The sequence below is a fragment of the Argiope bruennichi genome, chromosome X1, assembly GCF_947563725.1.
Source record: "Argiope bruennichi chromosome X1, qqArgBrue1.1, whole genome shotgun sequence".
NCBI lineage: Eukaryota > Metazoa > Arthropoda > Arachnida > Araneae > Araneidae > Argiope > Argiope bruennichi.
Window position 1 is genome coordinate 15687535 of NC_079162.1, and position 27802 is coordinate 15715336.

At 30.9% G+C, this 27802-nt stretch overlaps 1 protein-coding gene across 2 annotated transcripts in view; it reads right to left on the minus strand.

The window, feature by feature from the left end:
• Positions 1 to 27802, minus strand: part of LOC129958503 (Krueppel-like factor 12) — a 296793-nt gene that overhangs the window by 114724 nt on the left and 154267 nt on the right. For both annotated transcript variants that reach the window (XM_056071027.1, XM_056071026.1), the window contains exon 2: positions 1929 to 2027. In XM_056071027.1, coding sequence (XP_055927002.1) covers positions 1929 to 2027 — 99 coding nt within the window. The remainder of the gene's footprint in view (positions 1 to 1928; positions 2028 to 27802) is intronic.

The following is a 27802-nucleotide window of genomic DNA, read 5'->3' on the forward strand; positions in this document are numbered from 1 at the left end:
TTTTGTGTTGTTCTTTGATAAGAAAATATTTTATACCATGAAACACTTCACATCCTTGTTTTTAAAACTCTTCTTTTATTATTTCATTTAGAATCAATTATTGCCTTATTTCAATGTTTATCCTTTCTATAAAAATGTTCCAATTGTTATCCCTAGGAGCCGAAGAACATCTCCAACAACTGAGTGACGAGGAAGAAATAAATTAAGCTTTCGTCCCATTTGACTAACGGTGAATAGAGTTTCAGAAGCTATAACAGTTGGCAAGGGAAAAAAGTCATTTAATAAATTTAAGAATCTATTGTCTGCTAGAAAAAACAACCGATAAACTGCTTTGAAAATTCGATTCACAGCGACTTCAGATATTAAACAGCAGTAAAAATTAAGAAGTTCGCGAGATGCACATGCACAAAAAGATCCATTAAAAGCACTCCGTCGATAGTTTATTATCCCCAGAGAAACACATTAGATCAGTTGTGGATCTTTTATTTGTGCACATTACTCAACGTGTTATTTCTGGTAGAATGTCTTAATACTTCAATGATTCTTCGGAGGATACTTATTAGAGTGCAAAGGTAATGATTTGCTTTATTTTTACAGAACTGAGATTTAATGTTGCGTCTTAAACATTACAATTGAGTCGTTCGAACGGAAAAAAACGGGGACACTTTTTTCCCCAAAAAAATAAACTCGAAATAACATGTAGCGATATATTTGCTTCAAGGATGCTATAATGGTTATAATTATAAGCTACTGAAAAAAGAGTCCGAAAGTTATTTTTTATATGCTTTTTTGGGACATTCCGTCATTTCTGATTGCACCACCAAGTAAACACACCAAACAATGATGATTTAGATTTAATTTTATGTGATTATTTTCGATCGGATTTCTAAAGTGATAAATTAAAAGAAGGGAAACTGGAAAACAGTTAGTAAACAGAACTTTAGAAGAAAACTAAAGACAGATAAGAAATAGCTTAGAATTCCAACAGAGGAATATTTAAAAGACACATAACAAAATTGTAAATCTGGAAACAGATTTCAAATTACTACAATATTAACAAACTAAATAAGCAAAAATGAATATTCTGTCCAACGAAATGCATTCTTTAAGCGAAAATTTTCATTTGATTCTTTAGCAGGGATTACAGTTTTTTGGATAAGAGAGATGTCATCATTGAATATATATCACAAAATGAAACTATTTTGAAATCTAAAATACACAATGCGAAAAAAAAATCCATCTACGGTAAATTCCTTCTTCACCAACTACACAATATGATTCCTTCTGTACTTCGTAGTAATGTGAAGAAAAAGCGAACATGCATTTTGGATATGCTCTATAACTGAATGGGTCCAAAGTTTAAAATAAAGCTGCAATTTTGGTGACAAGACCCTATACTAAATCTCATCTACTAAGTTCTCACATCTTCAAGTTATCGTATTCACATTCTACAAATAGACAGACAACAGACGTTAAACCTGCTGACGAAATTATTGCCAAAATTTGATATACCACAACAAATTACGTGGAGAAGACATATGCCACATTTCATCCATGTCACTTGATCTGAATTATCCTATTACATACATGACCAGTGACAGGCAGACTTTCATTTGACGGATTTCATCTACTTTTGCTTTGATATTGCTTTCTATGTGATAGAAATCTACGGTTTTGGTTTTAGAAAAACAAACATATTTCTAAAAACACTCCTTACAGAGGTTTAAAATGTAAAATTTTATGCCACTCTAGAGGAGGAATTTTTGATCATTTCTCTCATATACGAGAATGTAATAAAATAAGCCATTCTTTCTTATTTTTTGCCCAATAGTGTTACATCTTTTAATAGTGTAATATCTTTAGGCACAGTAGGCTTTTAAAACATACTGTGCCTAAAATAATTAGATGGAAGTGTAGGCTGTTCTTACCTCTTTGGAGGTCATCGCCTGTGGACCTGGGTAGTACGAGGGCACGAGGGCAGCCAGCGTGGGGACAGGGAACGGCCGACTTTCAGCGGTGAAGTCACGCTGAAACAAACATTATAATTTATCAGAATAATACTCATCAAATCAAAAGCAACTGCTAGGCAACATTGTCTAAATAGTAAGAGTAGTAAAAATGACTTCCCTAAAATCAGATATAAATCCGCTTAGTGACAATGTCAAAATTAAGTCCAACAATAGATTAGTTTGGAAATTTATTTTCTCTAATTTTTTTCTTCATATTGATGATATTCAGATTTTTAGAACTGGAAAATAGCAAGCCTTGGAACGGTTGCGTTTATATTCAGTGGCCAGATTTTTTTTTTTTATCCTAAACCCGGAGCGTACTAGATTTTTGGCATGGATATAAGAGAAAGATTTGAAAGAAATAAAAAAAAAGGAAATTAAAGTGGAAATTGTAAAACAGCAGCAAAAATTGCACAAAGAGATAAAAGAAACGTAAGCAATATACTTTGCTATTACATTTATCGTTTGCTTCAGATAGATTTCTTCATTTTCGGTTATATTTATTCTTTAAACTATGGAATTAAGTGGAGATTTTTTTTTATCGATAAAAGAAAACAAATTTGAACCAATTCATCACGGTAATTTTTTCTTATCAGACCTATATTAACGGTGAAATGTATCTTTTTTGCCTTGTCTCTAAACCGGTTATCAGTGTAAAAGCAGGAGTATTAGATAAAAAAAATTGCCTATTTTTTAAAAATTAGAAACTTATCAAAATGCACAAAATTTAAATCCATTAGTCCGCTTACGTTTTTTTACAAGTTACCCATTGCTTTTCGTCAGTGAACATCTTTTTTTAATTCTTGCCTCTTTCAGAGATGACTGGTACATCTTTCTATTTCTTTTAACCCGATTCAGCTCAGAAACAATTTTCAAATCATTCAACTAAATACTCTAAATTGGCATTTTGTTAGAAGAATATGCAATGCTGTGAGAGCTGGGAAGGAGAATTCTTCACAAGGCAATTTTTCTCTGTCAATTTTTATTTCGATTTTATTCTTTTTTTAAACAGTTTTAATATGAATTAATCATATTTGGATAGTTCAAGCAATTTTTTTAAAAAGTCAAGATATTCGTGATACCGTAGGCAAATTCTAGACTTTAACAGCTTTTTACAATACCTCGGTTACCTGACTAACGAAGCGTAAAATCTCTACTTACTCAAACGGCAAAATCAAAATTTAACTAAAAAGTAATTGAGGGCCAAAGGTATTCTATTTTAATTCGAAAAGGATGCAAAATACAATTTGAAACAATAAATCCTTCTTATTGAGAATTTATTTGGGATATTAAATTTTTATGCTAGATCTACCAAGTTGTAAGATGTTTCAGTGCGCATGTGCTTTTCCCCCTTCTTTTTTACTTTGATCCGATAATGAAGATCTGTTACGAAAATTTCTTTTAGCCGTAATATGTGGAAATAACCTATGTGGCTTTAAAGTGCCGAATTCATCTTTTAAAAAAGAAAAGAAATGGTTTCACACAATTTCGGTATAAGCATCTTCCAATTTCTTTCATGCCCCAAATAGTTATTTAAGTAATACAGTATTGCATACGAAAAACTTGCTATCATTCTATAAGCTCCCTTTATTGAAGAGAAGAAAAAGCAATTCCCTCATGCTTCCTCCTTTTAGTTCTTCCTTGAGTAATGTTTGATTCTTATGGATGCTCTTTTGAAAAGCATGGCAATGCATCTCACCCATAATTCACTGAACTAGAGACAATGTGAAGCTCGCCTTTTGTTTCGGCCCGCTTTCTTCAGACTCCGTCGTTAAAGTTACAGCTACCGAAATACGCGCATTCGACTCAACCCACTTTCAGACAACCAGCTTTCAGATGTCCACTTCTACACATGCATTCAGCTTTTCCTTTTTAGCAAAGTCAGATTTCGCAACTACATTTCATCAGATTTTGTTGAGCAAAGAAATTGCCTATACAGCTTTGAAATTCGTAGGCAGGTCACAGTTGGTCGCTTTGTGACAAATAGGGTAACTTGCCCATGTTAATTAGATCCCCTTCTGACGTCATTTTTATGAGACCATTTTACGACAACAATGTAACTTTTTTCGTGCATTCTTCCACTTTATTTCTGAATTAAGATTTTCAGATTTAAATCTTTTCCCCGAGAAAATGTCGACTTATGCGGCATCTTAATTCCTTTTATTCATGGCTCCTCCTACATTAAAATATTTTGAATCTGATTTATATCAAATAAGATATTATAGGGAACAAAGTAAACAAGCAAAGTTATTTTAATATTGCTATATTTGGTACATTTTGTTGTATATAAAAGAAATAAAGTCAATAATTGAAAAATTATTGACTTATTATTATTATTATTATTTTGCTTCGCAATCAGGTCTGGATTTCATTTTTAATATTCCAGAAAGATATATTCCATTATTTAAAAGGATTTATTCTTGTCTTATTTAGGTTTCCATTCATGTAAATTGATTTGCCTAAGTATCATAATTATTACCATAACCGATTATTACCATAACCGAGGCACGCTCTTACTTGTCGATTATTAAGCGACGCTAATAATTCAAATGAGTTAAATTAATTAAAAATTGAGAATGAATTTTAAAACATTCTCTTTGATTAGAATTAAATATTTGTTAAAATTTGAAAAAAAAAATGTTCAGATTTTTGAAGTCCATAATCTATAGTTTTAATAGTTCCGATTAATATATTCGCATTGGATCCTTCTTCCTAATAAGTTGTCGAGAATTTTTGTTTTCAACAAGTACAAAATAATTATCATTGAAATAAACCGTTTTATATAAAAGTTTTAGTCTAATGCGATTGTTTTAATAAGGCGATAAAATGGGAAAGGTTTCCATTCTGTGAAATAGCATGTCATTAGTTAGTAAATTTATCCAAAAACCATAATCCAACATCATAAAAAAAAAAAAAATCAAAGTGCGAACGCAATTTAAGAAATGGATATGTTTCTATAATGCATTTTGTTAAGTCAAGGTTTCAATAATAACAGTATAACAGCATGCCAGCTGTTTAAAAATGCCGATGAAACTTTATAAAAGTCTATTTCCGTTTCCAAGCCAAAAGTGTGATTCAGAAGACAGGAAAGGACTTAACATCTAAACCCCCTGTTGTTTGAAACGGGGCGTATATCTACTAAACTGAGATACTAATGACTACAGTACAGTTTTATGGCTTAAATCCTCTCTGTAACATTGAAATGAAAGGAAATCTTCACATTGTTTTGCACTAAATCATCTCATTCAAATAACTGTTGTTTTTCCTTCCATTAGTACCCTTGGGGTCTCGAAGCCCTTTCTAAATGGTCATTTAAAAAACATCACAATAATTGGCTATTAGAGTGGGACACGTGACTTGGGATTCGTGATTAGGAAACGTGGTAAATATTCATATGTTTATCTTCCTTGAGCACACAGTAATCGAGGGGTTTGTTGCAAATTTTATTTCGATGAGTCCAATGAGCTAGGTGGAGATGTTAATGGCGGCTCGATGAGAGGTGTAACTAGGTGGTGCTGTGTTTAAACGATGACATCACTCCTGTCAAAGGTTAGATGCTAGGGTGTGTGTACAGGCACGCCTCACAGTTTCGGGTGAAAATCACAAATAGAAATAACCTTCGATTCTTCTTGTTGCTGACAATATGCAACTCAACCTCAGGCTGATGACGATAATGGGCCCTCATGTTGTCACTAAGAAAATAGCTTTAATGTATCGTGATAAAAAGAATATTAAATTAAATATTAATTAGCTGGTCATTTTCTACAAGAAGCCAGATTTTTAATAAAATTTTTGAAACACTTTTTTTGGAGCTCAAAAAGTAGATTTTTTTTTGTTTTGTTTTAATCCTTTTCTACAGTTTAATTTTTAATTTACAAATTTCATGAAACTTTTGCATTCATTTTTTTCTTAACTTTGCTATCAGCTTGTGCTACTGATGTTGAATTAAAATTTAACGAAATAACCGATTAAATAATAATTATATTTTAAAATATTCTATTATTATCAAGAACCCACAAGAAAATCAACTTCAGCATATAAGGGAGTAAGGGAGAATTCGATTACAAAATTACATTTTTGCAAATTAATCCAGGTACACACCATGTTATGAAATCATGTCAATTTCAGTGGTTTAAATAAGTGATTGTCCAGCAGGATCCTTGTTTTTCTGCAATACAGCCTTGCATATTAAGGTGTGCTTTGTACTTATATATATGTTAATATTTAATAATAAAGTTTTGAAAACAGCCATTTTACAGATAATTATATAAAAAATTTAATTTGAAGCCATGCGATTTAACTGTTTATTATTAGTTCAATAAAATGTTTGCCTATGAAGAAAATTGAAAATGTATTAATAACTTTTAATAACAATGAAATTTCCTTTTGCAGCTTTGAAGACTATTACATCAGGAAAATTAAATGAAATAAAATATTTTCTCGAATTCTAAAGCACAAAAATTTACCCTGCGAGAAAGTAGAATAAAATAAAACATTCTTGTTTCCTTTCATCAATTTCGTCCTTTCCTTTGTTTCTACCCTTCAAATTGTAATAATTATCAATTTAATTTTTATATGTTACTGCTTTTAAGATTAGTCCTTAATACTCCTTTTTTTGCATGATATTAAATCTTAGGAAGACTTTAGATTTTTTTTTAATCTTCAAAAACGTATTTTGTCTTTTATTTCCTTTCTTACGATGACAAAGTGAATTCATCGATCCTTTTACCTTTTTTTTTTGTATGTTTCAAAATCTCAAAATAGAACTATAATAACTTATCAACTAAAACAGGAAAGATTCATCTAAGTAATCCTGCACAAAATTGCCTAGAATAATCATTGCTACTTTCAAAATCAAATAGTTTGAAAAAGAACTCGCTTAAAGTTTAAATGGTATTTTCAGCAAGGTAACCATAATCAAAGAAAAGGCATGTTGATTATTCAAAAACAATTACTTCGCATGGAAAATGAGAGCTCGATATTCGAAGTCGTGGTTGTGTTTTTTTTTTTTTTTAATGAATACAACACAGTTGGGGGGGGGGAATGGGTTACGTATGTATGTATGTATGGAACGACGAGGAAACTTTGCTTCGGTATCTCTCTTTCGCTTGATTCCAAATAAGAAAAATGATTCCGAAACAACTTAGCTCTTGATTGGCTGAACCAACAAAACGTAATTTCTTAATCCGTCCCACTTTAAGCTCTATGATCTAATATTGAAGAGACTTTTGAATCTTATTTTAGACAAAGGGAATAGGAAAGCCTGCCCCAAATATTTAATGCTAATAATTCGTGGTTTCTACACTATTTACAAGAATATGAGAACACATTTATTTCAATCAAAAACGAGCAAAAGAAATTGCAATTGTGATATAATTACATCACAAAAAATAATTTTCATGCTGCTTCCTTTTATTGCTGTTTTTGTTAACAATTATAAAATATGCAGATTCCTTAGTCCGCAAAAAATTCTTACATAAAAGTGACTTTCTTACTATATCAATGTCAATGCATAACTTTCATATTGCCTAAAATATTACTATTCAAAATATCAGATTTTTTATAATTTTTTTAAAGCGTTTTGATTCATCATAATTAAACGAAAGACAATCAAATGCAAAAAATAATTAAGCCTAATAGAAAAGGTTTGTTGAGATCCTTTTACCGAAATAAAAGCTAAGAGCATTTGTTTCCAATCAAAACAAATTGTTTTTTGAAATATGGTATATCAGTAGGAAGTAATAAATCGGAAATTATATAAAGTTAATTTATTTATTTTATGAAAGATTTTACAAAGTTTTCTGACTCGTAGAAAATAGATTTGAAATCAGAAGTAATCAGTAGAGATGCCTCAAAGAAAAAATTCTCATTTGCTTTTCTCAAACCGTAAATTAAAAACCTATTTCATGAAAAAAATGGCTCTACCATGGGCTAACATCTCAATACTCAAATTCAAATGGATTCAAAAGTTTCGAAGAGCTCAGACATCGGAGCTCCGAAATGTTCGCGTTTCCGAATTTAAAGAAGTGGATACGCATCCTCTTATATTGAAAGGAAAATATTGCATTTTGGATTCCATATTGCCCTTTATCACCGAGTAAGCTGCCCTCTTGTAGCAAACATTTGTCATAAACATTACATAAATCACCGGCATTTCAAAATGTTCCTCGATACTGAATTTTCTTCGGACAGCTTATATAAATTACTCCTCTAAATTTAGAAGTTAAAATCTCTCTGCACATTTTATAGAGAGAGGTATGAAAATGGGTGCGAGAAAAATATTTCACTTATCGACATTTACATTTTGAGGGCTGTCTAAATGTGATTTTTTTTAAATTATTGACAGCCTCTTCGGAAGCTTAGCGTTTTCATATATTTCCGCATCTTATTAAATGAAACTTTGTAACTGAATATATATGTCTAAGTGCAATAGTAAGGGAAATAAGTAGTTCCTTCTTTTTTGGGACATCCTGTGTAAGTAAAATAGTAAAATTGAAGTATGGATTGACAAAGATAAAAAATTTGAATAAAATTCGACTAGACGAATGTGAAAATCAACTGAATAATATACTATGCAGCAGTGACCCGTTGTTTCATGTGACTGCAAAACTGATCTTCTAAAAAAAAAAAAAAAAAGACGCGGGAAAAATGATTATTTTTTGCCACATCTATCGAAAACGACATTTTTTTTTTTTTTTTAAGACTGCATTCAAAGCATTTAGGCAGTATTTTCCGATACGCAGTTCATGGTAACATGGCATGAAGAAGGGAGAGTTATTTCATATTTTGTTATGGATATAGCCAAATTTTGTTGTTTTTTGGATATGGCCGGTTTTGCACGAATCTGAAATCTAAATGATTACAACAAATTATAAAGAAAATAGGTGGTATATCCATTTCCTCAAAATTGTATTGTTATTATGAGTTATATATATATTTGTTATAAAAAATAGGTGCACACATAAATAAAATCAGATTCTCAAGGCCACATGTTCTCCAGCCTCGCAAAAAATATTATCTGGGTTTTCATGCGGATTTCCTTCCCTCCCTTCCTTGTCCTTGTGCTCTGCTGATTGTAAAACGTTTCTATAGAAAATCAATTCATCTATACTTTCTCAATTCAGTCCAAAAATGCTTCATCAATCATTTCGCGAAGTAGTAGAATGCTCACGATTAAGCCGGGAGTTTCGATTCTAGGTAAACCGATGGTGACATTTCCACTTCTCTCATCTACCTGAGATCAATAAAACAAATCTCCTTGCATCAACATTTTATAATTTGGTTTCACTATAAAAATGTCTTTATCGCGGCGAATTAGAAATGCCATCTTGCATCCTAATTGGGATAATCTCTCCTGACCCTGAAAATGGCTCCACTTTCAGAAAATATATCTTGATGTGAGGCATCACTCAGAGAAGGACTGAATTTTCTTTTCAATTTGTGCGAATGTCCAGTCCATACGGAAAGGCATAATACCCTCTTAAAATGTCTAGTGATTTGTTTGGGCAATCGTCATTGAAGCCTAAACATCAATGTGGTGTTTTCATTTTGACCTCCTGTATTCAGTAGCCTGCATAATAAAGCTTAAACAATCCTATTAGAATAGTTTGGATATTCATATTCCCCCATTCAGGTGTATGTGTATACATCATTTTTAGTGACGAAGTAGTTGACTAGCAATGGTTAGGGTAGTTATATTAACGGCCCGTTTTTGAAGAAACATTAGGGTTATTTTGGGACGGACCTCGTAAATTTGAGACGCGTTCAGATGACATGGACGACACCTGACGAGGCACTCCTCTACAAACTTCCGCACTACAAACCATTGGGAGGATATTTGAGCCCCAAGTATCTAGCATGCACCAGGACTGCGATTTTTCGGTAAAATCTTGTCTCGAACAAGGGTTACTCCGATCCTGAAACCTGAATCTTACCATATGCCACCACGGCCCTGATATAGTCATGTACGATAGAGAAATCATAAAGGCACACAATTGTTTACTGTAATACTTTGACTGAGCAGATATTTCGGTAAGGCAAAACTTTTTTAACAGTTCAATATTAAGGTAAGTAGGGTTTTCCTTGTTTCTCTTAAAAGAAAAGAAAGTTGCAATTCTGTTTTTATGCAGCATGGCATTCAGTCATAAATGTCACTTTTTCTTCTTCATTTTTTGCTGCTTTGATTCTGTTTCGTTTCCAGATATTTACAATAAATATTAATTCTAGTGGGCCAAAATCAATACAGAACCAAACTGAATAAACAGAATTCTGGCGCAGAATCTTTGGCCCCGGTATTGAATACTCGCCTATTAGTTTTGATGCTTAATTATTTAAAGAGGTAATTTCTGACGAATCTTTGGTCGGCAGCTATGAGATTCAATAAAATTGAACATTTTTATAAAAAAACACGAAGCTCTTTTTTTCGTTCATATAATACAGAATTTCGTTTTTCTCTCTTTTCTGAGGGCAACGATTCGTGAACAGTGATATTTTTGGCAATTAAGCCAAAACTCTCTATTTTGATGCCTCTAGTACTGTTATAAATGATGATTTGCAGATAGGAATATTTGTTACTTTGATGATTGATAGTATTATATACTTCATACTCACAATCGCGACTTCCCTCGGAAACTCGATGGAGCTAATAAGCTTGTGGCGTAGTTGCATGTGACCTGCTTTTGTTTATAAGATGCATCTTGTTCGGTCGAAATGAATAAATAAAAGAATTAGTTGACGAGCATAATAATATTATCTTTTTAAAAATAGGATAGAATATTATTTTATTTTTCTTTTAAATTTTATTTATTTCGTAGATCAATTATATATTCATAATTTAGTTTATGATGGTGCATTTTTCAGCCATCTTATGTTGTTTATCTTTACATCATTATTGCTTGCTTTTATTTTCTCGATTGGTAATGTCTAAAGTATGCAATAATTTTATTTTAAGCACCAAAGTTATATTTTTTAATATAATAATTTCATACACAAACTGAACGCATTACTTACATTTTCTTTTGAAAAACCGTTCAATTAGTTATTGCTTTTAAAAATTGAACAAACAAAATCACATTGAAAAGAATATGCAAGTATTCATTTCGTCGTAAACGTGGTTATGCTTCTGACTTCAACTGCTGATTGTTTTTAAAACTGTTGACAGATTCATTACTTCTTTAGTTGCTCAATGCTTTCTTAACCCCATCTTGCAATCATCTTCCATACCCACATTTATATATAAATCAATAAATTATTATTAATAAAACCAATCGACTTTGCCGCCTCTCGCTTCCTCCCAGAAGGATCTATTTTACGCTTCTGTATTTGAGGAGGTAGAATTTCTTCGACTGCATTCATTCAGCAAAACAAAATTCGAGTTTATCGCAATATCCACATTATCCGACGTCATTTAGCAATTAGCAAGGTTTCACAAGGTTCACTAAAGTAAATGGAAGGTTTGGAGATTGCCGTTTTCAATTCACATCCATTTAGTGGAGTACCCTCTTCATTTCGGACCCATTCGAATATTGGTTAAGACCAGTTTTTAAACATGTTAGTGTTGACAGATAGCTAAAGAAATCAAACAGATTTAAAAATGCATTGGTGGAAAAAAAAAAAAAAGGGAGCCGATCAACTTTTGGAACAATGTCATACAACTAGATGAATTCTCTTTCCTCCCAGAAAGTATATATATATTTTAATTATACTTTCCACGTCATTTCTTTCTAATGGCCGATTAAAACGTAAGAAAGCAAGTCTTAGTCAAGATATTAAATTTGCAGGCTTTTAGCAGTCTTGAACACATTACAAAATTATGTTTAGTAAATATAGGGACAGTGGCATTTTTTTTATGCATTCTTAGAAAAATTTTATTCCACAGCATTGTTATTGTTTTCGAATCCGATAGATAACTCTAGGTGCAACCTAATAATGCTTGAATGTGAAAATTTCAGTCAATAGTCGTATCATGCTATATCCAAATTCAAGTCTTTTTTTTCGACTTAGTTCCATGTAAATGGTTGTGTGTGTCAGATGCTTTGCCCTCATTTGCAGAATTCAAAGCAGTCTAAAACAGCTGCGATTCATTTCTTAATTCTTCAAGTGCTTGGAAATGCATGGCATGGAATCAAGTACAGTTTGAGCATATTGCGCTCAAACAAGTGATTTCATAACAAAATTCGCTAGTTATTCTATTGTAAGATAGTACAAATACGTCTCTCTCTCTTTTTTTCTTTTTTTTTTTTTAAAGAATATTGTAGTGTGTCTAAAATTGTAGTAGTGTCTATGTAAAGATTTCCATCTCGCCAACAAACTGATTTATCGAATTATGGAGAAAAACTAGTTAAATGTTGTAGTATATTTTTACATAAGACATAACAGGATTTCATTTATAAAATTTGAGTCCGGGCTTGGAAATTTTCTGAAAGGGCTCACTTCATAGTTTTTATGATAAAGACAACCCTTGAGTAGACAGCGTGGATTCTCATCAACATTATTTCAGTTTAAATACCTAATGAATGAGTGCTCATTTATTAATTAACTTACTTAATAAGTTCTTATTTAGTTATTATACTTATTATTAAGCCAACTTATTAAACATTTTATAAAGAATGGTCCATTCTTTTCTAACTAGTAGATTTTGCTCGATATTTCTTGAATAGAATATTAGAGGAATGCTCATTGCATTACGAACTTCACCTTGGGTCTTATGCAAATATTCACAAATTTCGGAAATACTGAAGGTCAGAACAGTTTAGTTTAATATTCATATTTTTTTGTTATTAACATTAGTAGCTTAAGTATACCAAAAATATTAAAAAGATAATTAATACCAAGCTGCCTGCACTGCTCAACGCAGTATTACGTTTCTGCTCAGTGTATCTGTCTTAATTCTGAAGTTGCATCAGTTTTCAGAAAAAGAGTTATATTTAATATGAGGCTTATTTGTAAAAGAATACTACAAGGCATGGATTTTATGAGAACTGAAATATAATAAATATTAGTTTTTACTTTTTACCTTTCACAAAACTATTTTTACTCCACACAGAAAAGTGTATCCAAATCAAAGAATCAAAAACGATGATAATCATTTAGATTTATTTAATATAAAAATATTCAATTTTAGCTCGTAAATTTAGAATCGCGTAAAATTTTCATCTCCATAAATCGTCATCCCACGTGAATAGAGCGTTCTGCATAATTTAAGCAATAGCCAGTAAATCCCCTCTATATTTCTTCTAAAATGACATATTAAAGAAAAAAGAAACATTTCAGAGTTTCGTTGTTAGTTTTTTTAATTCAAATTTTTCTCTCAGTAATTACGTATTTTTATTTATTCCGCGACCAATTGCTTTACTCAAATTATTACTTCTAAAGATTTAGTTATATCAATTAAATATAATTCATGGAAACTGCTTGAAATAGTTTCATGGCATTTTATATTTATAATCTAGAATTATAGTTATCCTAAGAAGTAATTTTCGACTGAAATTTTTCTTCATAATAGACTAATATTTTTAAAAAAAGATGATGGATAATGCTGAGAAATCAAACAAATGAGTATAATACAGCGACTTGTAAAAATAAATTTTTAATTTCAACGATTAATTTCAGAATCAAAAATTAAATACAGGTGCATACAGAATTAAATATCAATTCAATTTTTCACGTTTTTAAGAGGCAAGTCTAATTTAAGATTAACAGAATAATAAATCATTTATTCATTTACAGCTATAAAGTTTTAAGAGTATTTAGCTTTTACTTGTTAAATATTAATCCGAATTTCTTTCTATAACATTGAAAGCATTTGAAATGTATTTTAAATAAAAAAATGTCATAAAAATAAAAGAAAGGAATTTTGTGAAATAAAAAATAACGCTGTTTATTACTTCCATAAAAAAATGGTTCATTTAGTGGGAATGTAAATTTTTCAGTAAAACTTAAAAGTGATAAATTATATTCAGTTTACCACAATGGAGTTTTCTGTGTAACAGTAAAAAAATTCTGCATTGGTAGTTCGAATTCAATATCCAAGAAATCCAGCATGACAGAAAGTGGAAAAAATAACTTTTTCTAGACTCTTATCTGCGTACTAAAGAACCAGGTATTCCAAAAGATCTGCAAATTACAGAAACGGAGTAAACTTGACATCGAATTCAATCCAGTCTTAAATCTGAAATTAAGGACCAAACACTTTGCCTAGAACTGGTTTTCACTCAATTCCTTAGGAGAGAAAAAAATTATATTGCATAACGTAGGCAGTAATATTTCTGTTTGAATTTGTACATTTGATAGCAATAATGAAGGAATGATGTTTTTTAGTCCCTTATTCTTCAATGCCCGAAGAGAAATAATTCTGAAAAAGTAACAAACCATGCTCAGATTTATTCTAAATCAACATATGTCTGCTAAAGAATATCCGAATTTCAATCAGATTATTTCTTATTACCTGTCCGATCCGGCGTACAATAAGATCAAATCAGTGGAGCATCCAGTCGAAAATGTATTGCTCCAAAACAGGGAGAAAAACCCAATAGCGAATAGTGATCGAAGTTTCATAAAGCGCATCGTTGGCAAGTAAGCAACTGGCTCGCCACTGTACGTGATCGGCCGAAAGAGGGAGATTTTTTTCGAGGGATCTTCAGCCTTCGGTCACGAAGCTGCGCTTATGCAATTAAGAGGAAGCGCCATCCATACTGAAAGGCCAACGCAGATGACTTTCCTTTTAGTTCAAGGCGTTCCACTCCTTCACTCGCTGTTGGCGTTGTCCTCATTTTAATTTCTGACCACTCGCTTGTAACATCCTCGGCGCCAATTTACTCACAAAAGCAGCAGAGATCTTCACTTTTTGTTTTTGGAGGTTTCTTTTTTCAATCATCCGCCGTCTAACATTTGTCCATCTCGAGCATTTTATCTTCTGATAGGAAAGGTTGTTTCTAGATAACCCTACATGCTCATGTTCCTCAGACATCGGACTCGGTACAATATGAGAGCGGTTTAGATTGTGATATCTTCATTTTAATTACTGGCCATTCGCTTTTCGACACAAAATTCTTTCCGAGCCCCAATACTTCAAAAAGGCAATGATTTATCCTTACACTTTTATAAGTTTATTTTGCAATTATCGCGCATCAGAAGTTTTGATGACTTAAAGATTGTCTATCTTCTACTTGTTTTTTTTTTTTAATGACCTGAGGTGTAACGACTCGAGCAATAAATAAAAGAAGACTTTTGTTTTTCAAGGAAAGCGTTTTATTCAGTAGTTTGTTTTAGCGAATGAGTCGAGCTCGAGATGATTATGTTAATCCCGTTGCATTCAATAACGTGTCTGACTGAAGACTGGTACTGTCTTGTTTAAACAAAATTAGATAGAATAAATGTTAAAATCTTTGGATAGAGATATTCGTGATGGAATTCTTTCATAATAATGCATCGCTAATTTTTTGGACTCTCTCTCTTCATATCCTTTTCTTTCCACTAATAAAATTATACTTAAGCTGATTTCTATAAAGCAATTTCACAAAACTAAGTACCTGGAATCAACGAAGGGAATAACGTTTCAAATTATCATTACAGTTTTTTTTTTTGTCATTATAAACATAATACAATTAGAAAAATGTGCCGAAAATCACACATTCTATAACAGATTCATCAAGAATACTCGTGTTATTAGGGTATTTAAATTTCAGCGATGTCAGTCTTAGTGGTTTCATATCAAATTATTAATCAAATTATATTAGTGATTAGTTTAATATTTCTGAATTTGGAACACATACCATCCACCTACAGCCCCTTTTCGTATATTTCTATGCAGAAATTGTACACTTTTATCAATGACTTACTAATTAGAAAAATAACATTTAAACTCCTAGTTAAATCATCATTTTTATTTCAATAGGTCTTTATTCTATACAGAACAATGTACTTCTTCTTATCACAATTTATTGTCTAAAATAATCGAGAAAAAAAAAGAGTATTTTGAATTCGAATGAAAGATAAAATTTTTAAACTGTTACACTGAAAAAAAAAATTGTAGAATATTTTAGATAATCCTTTTTAGATCAACAGAATTCAACGCTCAGATATCATTTCTTCATTAGTAACTCAATTTCTCACTGCATAAACAGAATGCTCTTTCAATAGCACATTTGAAAAGAGGATTTATTTTCTTTTTATGATGCTAAATATCTTCAATAAAATAGAGAGCTCAAATTAAATCTATGGTGAAACATAATCCTGTGATAATAAAGTGGTATTTTTTTTTATCTAGATGTTTCTTTGCTGACAGTAAGATAGCGGTGTTTTCTTATGGAAGTGCTTATTATTAAAATGAGCTAATAACAAAATCTTACAGTACCTCTCATTTTTCAATCAACAGAAGAGGTCTCCCCAAACTTTCTCGCATCCTCTCCAATAAGTTTTTTTATCCCCTTCTCCCCGGCATAAAATTGAGGATACCTTAGTTACGAAATATAGAGCTTTGGCGTGAATCTAGCATCATTACTGAATCTATACACATTTTAGATGCGTTTTTGCTGATCGATTGACACCAAAACTGGACATTTAAGTACACTTAGTTACAAGATAACACACCGAATTTCTTTGATTTTACTTCTTGCATGTATGAGTTGATGCGTTTATGTGTATGCGGAAGTACAGACCAACAGACGGTCAAGATTTGATGGATTTGGTTCAAAATTTAATAAGTATTTATATTTTAAATACTGAGCTTGTATATCAAATTTTATATACGAAATATTGTCTATTTTTTAGCTATTTGCGTTTTGTAGTTATAAGGCTCCTTTCTATTCGAAAAACTAGACAAAGAGACTTCCTGTAACTGGATTTCGTTCAATATTTGATAGAAATCTACAAATAGGATCATAAGTCCATGTACCAAATTTCACCCGTCTAGCTTAAAGAATTTTTTAGTTATCGTGTACACAGACTGACAGACATAAAGCTAAAATGTGTCTTCCGAATTTGGAGAGGTCTGAAACGTGCAGATTCGTCAAAATCTAGAGTCCGAATTCTTTGATAATTACAATACTTTCTGTAGACTTCGTATACGAGAAAGTACAAAAGTTCAGACTATAAATGATATTAATAAAAAAGAAAAAAAGGTACAGAGAAATTTTTCTAAATTTTTGTAGTTAAACTTGTAATTTAATTTATTTACATAGGAAAAATTGAAGATTATCTTTATTTTAATAAACACATTCTTCTTATAATTTTTTTTTAAAAAAAAGTGCAATAGGGACATCTAATTTGCAAACACTTAATATTTAGTTCGTTAAGAATTAATGTAGCTTAAAAAGCTCTTAAATTTAAAAAAAAATATGCTATCGCTGTTGATATATTTCTCGTGCCCAGTTATTGAAAAAAAAATCACCTTATTGATATGCAAATCAGATTTAAAAGTTAAACTTGGCACTGATTTAACACTTGATATAAAGAACTAAGATTTATACTTTAAGATATTGTTTAAGAAACCGAAGTTCACTCATTGGACTTTTTGATCCATCCATATAATTCAGGTTTCAGATTAACAATTAATTCATCTTTTAATTAGGATATATTTTGTAGGAAGAAGAATTTTTAGACTTTTCTAGGCGTCTCCTCCTAGTAAACAATTTAAAGCATTATATGCAAGTCTTAAATTATTTAAAATAAAAGGTGTTCGGAAATAAAGACCAAAACATATGAAACAATCTATATCGACAGACTTTGGTATTATTGTAAAATAGCATCTTAATAATAAAATTTGTAAACAACTATTGTAGTTATCTTCGCAAAATGTTTTACTTTGCAAATGACAATAGTATGACTTATTTTTGCAGAATTGTTTCCATAACAAAACCACTTAAATGTATCATTTCGGCCTGCTGTTGCCTTATCTATTATGCCTTAAATGCACGACTATCCGGAAGACTGACAAATATATAAAGTAGCAGTGACGAAGAAGAACTAAAAAATATCCCATCATTCATAAAGGGAAATGCGTTGTGGAGGACTAATAATCCGAACAACTTCATGTAATCAAAGAATTCAGAAAAACTATTTTTGTTAATATTACCAGTGGTATTCGTTAGTGGTGATACTTGGAAGAACAAAGAGCCGATATTAGCAATTTTAAATTATTAAATTGAAGGGCAGCAAGAAATTCTGAATGGATGGAAAGATCTTTTAAGTGATGTTTCTATCCATCAAAAATTAGTGTTTGTGTCTATTTGAAATTGAGTGTTTTATACCAGAAGTTAATAATGTCAATTATTGGAATTTCGTTACAGTAGAATGTTCTGGAAGATATGTTAAACAATGTATTAACTTTTCTTCCTTTAGCTTCTACTTTAAAGACTTAATAGAATTAATTAATATACATAAAAAATAAGAACACATTGGGTGTTTCAAAAAATTCATGAATTTCAAAAATTTCCGTCTGAACTGTTTGAAAACTCTTTCTCTTACCTCTGTTTTATTTTTGTTGTTGTTGAAATGTGAAATCATATAAATTTTTCTCCGTCTCTTCATAAAGACAGGTCACCCAGCATTCCAAGAGGCATATTAGGAGGCAAGACTTGTTCAGTACGTAACCAAACCAACTGAGAATTTGAAAATTGCAATTCAATTTGATTTTTCTTATAACTTTAAATGAGCCATAAGACAGGATCTTTTTTATAATTTTACAAAAATTGCTGAGCGAAACTCGGTCTTCCAGGTACTTTTTTCATTAAAAAAGGAACCTATTCGCAATCGGTCATAAATTAATTTGCGTAATTATTACAACTATCAAAATTAATTCTATAATAACTAAAATGTCTTAGTGCAGTATAGAGTTGTATAATTATAATAATAATATTGAGAAAACTAATATTTTATAAAATTATGTCATTAATTTTAAATATAAGTATAAACTTGAATGTAAATACAAGTCCATACTTAAATTTTAAATAAATAAAAGAAAAATGAGTGATATTTTTATTCATTTCATTTTCAAAGCTACTATCAATTTATAAATATAAAATATCTCCGCTCTTTTGTTCGTGCACAAATCAGTTTTGATATCGCAAAAATAAGGGTAAGATGACATGTATGCAGAAATAGCTATCTTTTTTTTTTTTTTTTTTAACTTAGCAATGTATAGAAATTATAGTTTCGAATAAAAGCAAAACAGCATCATTGAAAGACAAAATCAATATCGGGAAAAAACAGCGAAACGAATAACGCGCTTAACGAAGCTCTTCTTATTCACTGTGTATTAACTCTCTGCAGAGTAAAAGCATCTGAAAGTCAGATGCACAGGATTCCGAAAGGATGTAACTGTAAACTCATTATTTAAGCATTTAAATGACACTCCAAACTGGAAAGCCAAGCCACTAATAAGGCTTTCATGATAGTTCCCAATTTTTTAAAACTACTTTTTAATTTGAAAATGTTAATTTAGTTAGAATTCTTTGGAAGATATTTACTGATAGATTTTAACATATCTTTTCATTGCTCCATAAAATATTTCCTTCTTGTTTTCTTCCTTGAGAATCCACTGTTGTTAGCTGTATATACTGAATTCCTGTTATTATTCAAAAGTGTAACTCTAATTAGTTTTATAGAATAGGAGCTCTAACATAAGGCCTAGATACTGCATGAAAATTTAATCCTTTTAGAGGAAACGCGAGTTCCCAAAAACCATGGTTTATTAAAAAATGCTGTTATAATATTACATTGTACAAACTAAATTCCAGAGCAGTAAATTAGATATTCTTTTAATAGTGAATTTTTTTTCTATGAAAAAAATGTATTCACTTATGAACTCCGACAGGAGAATTTTCTCTTTGTGCAGAGGATTTCTCATATATTTGTAGTTAATTTATTCTGACAAAAGACAAATATTATTAAATTCAGTTTAAACCATTACATATAAGAAAGAAAGAAAAAAAAAGATTTTTAAAGAAATAAAAATTGTCAGGGGAAATCTGGAAAAGTGATAAATCTTATTTCTGAACTAAAAGTAAAACGAAACATATTAATAATGAAATTTCGCAATCTCTCTCCTTTCAAAATCTCTCTGAAAAATGTGTATTCAAAATTACATAAATTTAAGTCAGGCGTGTAAGCTGGAAACTTTTTCAGAATGTACTATTTACAGCTCCATTAACTTAAGAGGGTTGATATGTCCATTGGGCTGTTGGTTGATGTGTCCAACAGTACCAAACAGCATTCGAAGAAGAAAACAATCCATGTCACTAAACTATTGATCCGTTTTTGCTATTTTTTCTACTGGTTTTTAATCACTAGTCGTTGTTTTTTCTCATTTCCCAAACGAGCTGCGAGATGCACCAGTCTGTTTCGCTTTTACGCATGGTCTCCCACTCTAACGATCACCGTCAGCAAATAGTGTGATTAATTGCTTAGATGAATTATTGAATTTGGAAGGACATTTTAGGTATAGAAAACCGACAATCCGCTTTAAAATTTTCATTCTCAAAATTTCCCCTCATCTCTTGGAGTCCATTGTGCACATCAAATAATCTTGGAGGTTACTTCTCGACTATTTCAGTTTATTTTGGTTTTATTATTGTTAGATTCATTTTACCGCGTGACTTATGGTTTTTATTTACGTGAGGCGCTGAACTTTAACTTCCTGGTGCATTCCGGTTCGAGTGACTCTTCACTTTATGAAGAAAGACATTAAAAAACGTGTTATTTCAACTAACCTTCTCGCTCTACAGAGAGATCTTCCGCATACAACCGCATTCTTCATGTTGGTTCTAAGGAAGTAGAGCTCAGACTAGAGTTAATTGCAGCCAGAAAGAAGATCAATTAAATAATTTAATGCTTGGACCGAAATGATTATCGCGTAATAAGCACCTTTTTTTATGCTTCTGAAAGAAATGAAAACAGTCCGCGACTATGATTAGACTCGGGTAATTAAGTTTAGCTAACCTAACCACCCAAAAGAATACGGTTAGTTTATTCATGAAGCTTAACACCTTCAGGGGACTCAAAATTGTTTGTGAGGAGATAGGAATAAACAGAATTTTTCAGGAACTCTTAAGATTAAGATAATATTCGCAAAAGTATTTGTATAGAAAAATAAACATTTTGCATCGTGATTTTTCAAACTTAAAATGTATAATTGTAATTCAGGATATTTTTATAAGGAAAAAGTAAGAAAAAAAAATGAATCGAAGAATTTTTAAAGTGGTTTTGATATAAACCTCTACAGAATATGACGTTTAGTTTCATACCATGTTATCAAATAATTCGCTATTTACCAAGGGACATAATACCAAACGTGGAATCTTTAAAGAATTTCAGGCTCAGAAACAATTTGAGAGCAAATACTTCGTTTGAAGTTTAAATTGAAGCATAAAGAAAAGCACCAAGCAAAGTTTATTAAAAGTTTAAAGTATTTGTTGATTGTTACAATCACACAATTGATATAAAAACACGTGTCACATGCATGATCTGTTATTTATTCCTTTTTATATGATTCCGATATCCAAAAAGAACAGAAACTTTATACACTGTCAATTACAAAGCCAACATTCTATTCGGATTTTCATTTGTTTTAATTATATCAGGATTTTTTTTATAAATCTTATCTTAGAAGATCCTTTGTTAATAGACAGTAAGGATGAATTTAAAACAAATTATTCAAATTTTAGTCTAATAACTTGGGATCAAAATGGTAGAGTAAGAAAACATCAAAATAAAAAGCTTACAATAATAATAATAACATGCTGTTAAATTTTTCCCTCAAATGACTGCTATTGTGCTTCACTAATACGCAAGATTTGAATCTTTCTGCGCATGCGTAAATGGTTTTTGAGATCAGATACGAAACTTACAAAATTACATTATAAGACAGGATAAATTTGTTATACTGATTTCTGTTGGGAGATCTTGTATATCTTAATTTTAATACAAATTTAGCTAAAAATTAACTAAATCTTTTGACATCTTTTAATTTATTGATTAAAAATTTGTCTGGTAACTGAGTTCATTTTTGCAACTGTCTTGTTTCTTTTTAATACTTCGATAGATTATTTCTTTGACTATAATTATCTCCTTAACATCTTTTGAGTACATAAATAAACATATCATATTTTAAAGTGTGTTAATGCTATCATATAAATATTTTCTTGAAACAAATTTTTTTTCCGAGTTTCTATATTTTTAGAGGCTTCGAAACTCTATTCTTTGAAACAAAATGGATAAATTTTTCAAACTTCCTTCCGCTAGAGCTGACTCTTTTTTTTTTTTTTTTTCATCTGAACATAGGGTGGTTTCTGCACAGTTAATTATATTTTAATATTGAAAATATCTTACGAAGTCCTGTAATCGCTTTTTGACACATAAAATAATTTTGAAAACAATGTCGAGGTTCACTGATATTATGATAACATTCATTGCTAACGGGTTTGTTTCAAGCAACAATTCAGTAAGTTGCGGAAAAAAATTTCCGAACCATAAAGCAACTGAGAATCAAATTCAAACGCGCGGAGCATCATTACATAAACAGGCCTCATTGAATCGCATTAAAAAACATCCAAATAAAACTGCAGATTCCATTTTTTTCTGCGTTCTCTAGTTTATACTGCCTAGTCGTTTCTTCCTATTTTCATTTGGTATTCAGAACTTACGAAAACACTGATTACTTTCCGATGCTCAAGGTTAATCTGTTTCGAAAGAAAACAATAAAGGAAAGCGGGATATTAGCGAAAGACTGAGATGGATAGAGGCGAAATAATAATTGAATGCGCCAAGAAAAAAAAATATTGTTCTTTAAAAGAAAAATAAAAGAATCAAATTTATGGTCACACATCAGAGATTCCTAAATCGAGTCAATTTAGAAGGATAAACATGTTTGAATAAATTTGTCGGTGGGTTTTCTTACCTTTTCCTTAAGATAATTAGCAATGGCGCTGACATTTTCTATTTTTTCTCTCAACACAAACTTGGAATGAGTTTTATTATTAGTAGCTATTAAATTTTGAAAGATGATAACCACAATCCTTAGACAATAACAGAATTGGCAGAATATTTTTTTCTTCGCTATAAAAGCTAGTTATCTAGCTGATGTTTGTCTTTAAGGCAAAAACTATATAATTATTATCTTGTATATGAAGACTATTGATATGAAATTTTGATGAATTTCCATATTTTAAATCTCCTTGGGTTCGAAAAAACTATTTTTGAGAATATATATGTCAGTCTAATTATTAATGTGCATACAAACCTGATAAACTTAAACTAAGATGAGCTAGATGGATGACATTTGGCATGCATTTTTATCCCAAAATTATGCTCAGTATTTTTAATTGGTTGACATTCTGTTTATTCGTGAACCTGTAAATGACTTTAAAACTCAAATTATTTAACAAGTGAAATGTGGCATGTAGTTGTCATTGCATTAGATGTCCGTATCTCCGATAAACACGTTTTTGGTATTATGCCTGTCTGTGAGCACGATAGTTTAAAATTGCTTCTAGGTCGACTGATGAAATACTGTCTACAAACTCCACACTTTATTTGTTTGAAATCCGTGTGCGAGAAGCCTGCCTATATCTGTATATTTGAATACGATACCGAAATTTAATGTAAGGAATAGAAGTCAAAATTTTAAACCTGCTTCCAATTTTGGATCAAACCCTTTTCGACCGTTTGTCGGCAAGTTCATTCATGTACATGTGAATGCAATCATTCAAAAGTGCAGCAACTTAGAAATAGGTATATTAGTCTTGTCCCCAGAATGTAGCTCCACACCAACTTTTGTACTCATCTGGCCAAAGAAAATAAAAAAAACACGCTCATTTCTGCTTCTTCTTCTTCTTTTTTTTTTTTTTTCTTTTTTCAGTATATTGAGAAACTCCTAGCGCGCCATATTGTATAAGTACGGTTGCAAGTTGAGGAGAGAATATTCCCTGCGGTTGAGTTTTAGTTTTGTTTAGAGGTTATAAAAAAGATGTAACTTGCCTTTTATGTAAATGCAGTTTTATATAAAGTGGGCTTTCCTTTTAAATCGCTTCTTTAAAGAGGATAAATTGAAAACCTTTTTTCAGCGTAGGAAAATGTAGCATCCATCAGATAGCCCATTCTATTTGCAGTGACACTTTTACTGATCAAGTAGTGCAAATGGAGAAAGAAAATCGTCTCTCTCTATATATACAGTGTGTCTGAAAAAATCCGAGCAAGAGTTTATTTTCTTAAAAACTGCACTTAGATCTATATTTCCAATCTCAAAGTTTCTTTTAATTAGGTGGGAAATTGTGTAAAAATCCTTTTAGATTTTGAGCTGGCTGTCAATAAGTTTTTATATGGCTCCCATATAGTAAAACATTTATTTTACATTCATCTACGCACACACAAAGTTCAATGCTTATATCAACAATATTTGTTGTATATGTTTATTTTTAAATATAGACGAGCTTTTCACTAATTTAGAAGGAAACATTTATTTCAGAAATGCAGATCTATTCAGTACAGAAAAACTGTCATATGTAGTTATTTGTCTGGTAAATATTATCCAATCATCATGACTTGAAACCCATTTGTTAGTCACCTATACTGTTGTTTGCGTGGTTTGTGGCAATTGCAATTTCAGAAGAGAAGAGAAACTCTAGAAATTGAACAGAATTTCAGAAAAGTGGGAAAAAAAAGTAATAAAATTTTCTGCTTATAGCTGCGGGAGTAAGCTATTTTGTAAAAAAAAAAAAAAAAAAAAAAAAAAAAAAAGACTTATGTGGAACTTTTTGAAATGCTTATGCAATGGTAATGCGGCCTAGTTGCTAAAGCATATAAGCGTCGCTTTGCAAACTATCTAGTTATTCCAAACTAAATTTAAGGAGGATTATTTACAGAATTGTTCAGCGTTTGTAAACGGTAGGATCCTTACTTCACCGAAGAGGTTGAAGTGTTATACAAGTAATTCAAAAATTGACATTTTGGCTTATTTTTCAAAGTATTGGTGTGCGAAAGGTCGATTCCAATCTCAATGGCAGCGCAGGGAATATTATTTCATAGGAATAACTGACATCTATAAGCATTCGTGGACTTTATGGATAGTTACAATCAGATTACGATCGATGTACCGAGTTCACCAATTCGCCATACTTTAGGTTGCATCTAATGCTTCTTTTCTCAGAAATATAATTTAAAGAGAGGAATCTCGCTTTAATCCAGGAGGAAGCATTGTTCCTGAAAACGATCCCTTTTTGACTGATAAAAATACATCCTTTGTACGAGAGGTTCATCATCAATGACAGTTTTCTATAAATGTGTAAAACTCAGTGGTTTGTCTCACTTTATATAGCAGTACGCTGAATGGTGACCGAAATACTGAATGCATTAGTGGATGAATTGTCTTTAGCAATACTTCCACACGTGTAGTTGCAATTATATGGTGCAACTCTGCACCACACATCAACCGTAAAACAATGGTTGAATATGGAATTCTTTGGCAGATGGATTGGCTTACAGGGACCTACTGAATTTCTTTCTAAATCATCTGACCAGATGCTTCAGATTTTATTTATGAGTTTGCTTACTTTTTTCTGTTTATAATACACATCTTATAGCCGAAGTAGATCTTTGTCGACGATTTCAAGAAGCCTGTCTTGTAGATTCCTAGTGATGAATTGGATCGCGTAGTTAGAAAGAATGTAATTTTGTTAAGTGTTGATGATACTCAGTTTGAACAATTTTTTTAAACACATATGTATAATTTACTGTACATTGTACATCTTTTGACCGTTTAAAAAAAAATCATTCAAGGTTTAAAAAAATGCATTACAGTTTTCCGATTCCAGTCTTTTAATAACGTGTTATGCTATATGTATTATTCCTGAAGTATATAATGATGATTCGTTCAAATTTCTATCTGAGGTAGGAAAAAATAGCTTAATTCAATAAATTTGCTTTTTAATATCTTATCAAATTTTCAGGTAAAAGCAGAAATTTCATGTGCTTATAGAATAGTACAAGGAATACATTTTGTTGATTGAGATTTTTCACTATGGAAGTCGTATGTATTATTTCTACAGAATCCAATCTTTTCATACAATTGACCAAACAAGAGCTTGTTTTTTCCGAACACTTTGCATATTTTGCATATTTAAAATATTCTAAAATATGCCAAAGAATAGAAATTGTTAAAAAAAAATACAAAAGGAACAGAAAAATACATAGGAAGGAAAAATTGCAGAAGTGCAATGAGAACCTATTCCTAATACAGTTTTCTATTAATGATGTTTTTATAAATTGTAATTGCTTTTAAAATTGCAATTTTAATTTTTTCCAGTTTTATGAACACATATACTTCACCCCTGTTTCTTCTAGGCACGGAGCTTCTGAAGATACACGAATATTTCTGTAAAAGCAATTATCGTTAGTTGCATTTTTAATTGTCTTTTTTATTAATCTTCAAGCGTAATATTCACATTAACGGTGTACTTACAATAAATTTCAATACATCTTTAAATACATCAGTATAATTCTTATGTCAAGCAATGGGAAAAGTTTATATCTAAATAGAAGAAGCGAATTACCATAGACTCCCCTCCCTCCCCCTTTTTTTCTTTTCGTTTTAAGACAGACCGTACACCTTTTCGTCACCTTTTCACACCTTTTCTGTTTGGTGGTTGTTACATCAGCAATTGTAGGTGAAATTGATTGGTAAAGTTCTCACATTAAAAATTATATTTAGAATTTCCTCCTGATGCAGATTTTATTTAAAGATATACCCCATCATTCACTATTTTTTTTCTTTCATGTCCTTTGAGTTTAATCTAGTTGAGAAGACCGTCCAATTTTTTCATTATGACGAAAAGTGTTATCAGAACAATTCTCTTCGAAAAACTGTCATCCATGCGATTTGTATACATTTTAATAAATCTTTATGTTGTAATAATAAATCATTATTCTATCATTTTCTACTGCATTAATGTCGCCAACTCCGATTTTTTTTAACTTATTTAAAACTGAATCAGCAAGAAAAATCACAGAAAAATAATTTTAGAATTATGTATTAAAACTGAGATTTACCTTCATTTTTAAAGCTAAACGTTCAGCTCAATTCATTCATATTTTTTAGTTTCATTGCTCATATGAACCAACCTAATAACACCAAGTCCAATTATTAAAATTTAATCAATGACACTATCAGGTTGTTAAAAAAGTAATCATGTGGATAATCTAACTTTTTTGGTACTGTTTCATTTTCTTATTCTTCATGTAAATTATACAAACATTAAATAGAATACTTCTTCCGTAGCCTTGAACAGTGGAAGAAATTATGCGCTTAAATATTTGACGGAACAAGGAAAATGTTTTGAATTTCAGTTTAACAATGAAACCTATTGTTAAATATATTTGTATTAAGCAAAAAATATTTTATCAATTCACTGAAAGTTAGGAAAGATTTTCACAGTTTTATTTATATCGCTATGGAGACGATTTTGTAAATTTTAAAATGGGGGGGGGGACTCAAAGTTCTGCAATAATATTTTCGGAAGTTACTAAGTGAAACGCCAAACCTTTGCTTAATTTTCATCCAATTAAAATTAAAAAAAAAAAAAAAACGCTCCAAATTGCACATTTTCACACTGCAAAGCATATTTGCGTAAAATTTGATAGCTCTAGGTCAAAGGGTCTGTTGTCTAGAAGGCGACACGCACACACATTCTCCTTTATTATTAGTAGAGATACCCATGGAAATTATGTTTCACTTGTTATATTTTTAAATAAGTAAGCAAATGGGTAAAAGGAATTGAATATATAAATTTATGTCATTATGAAAG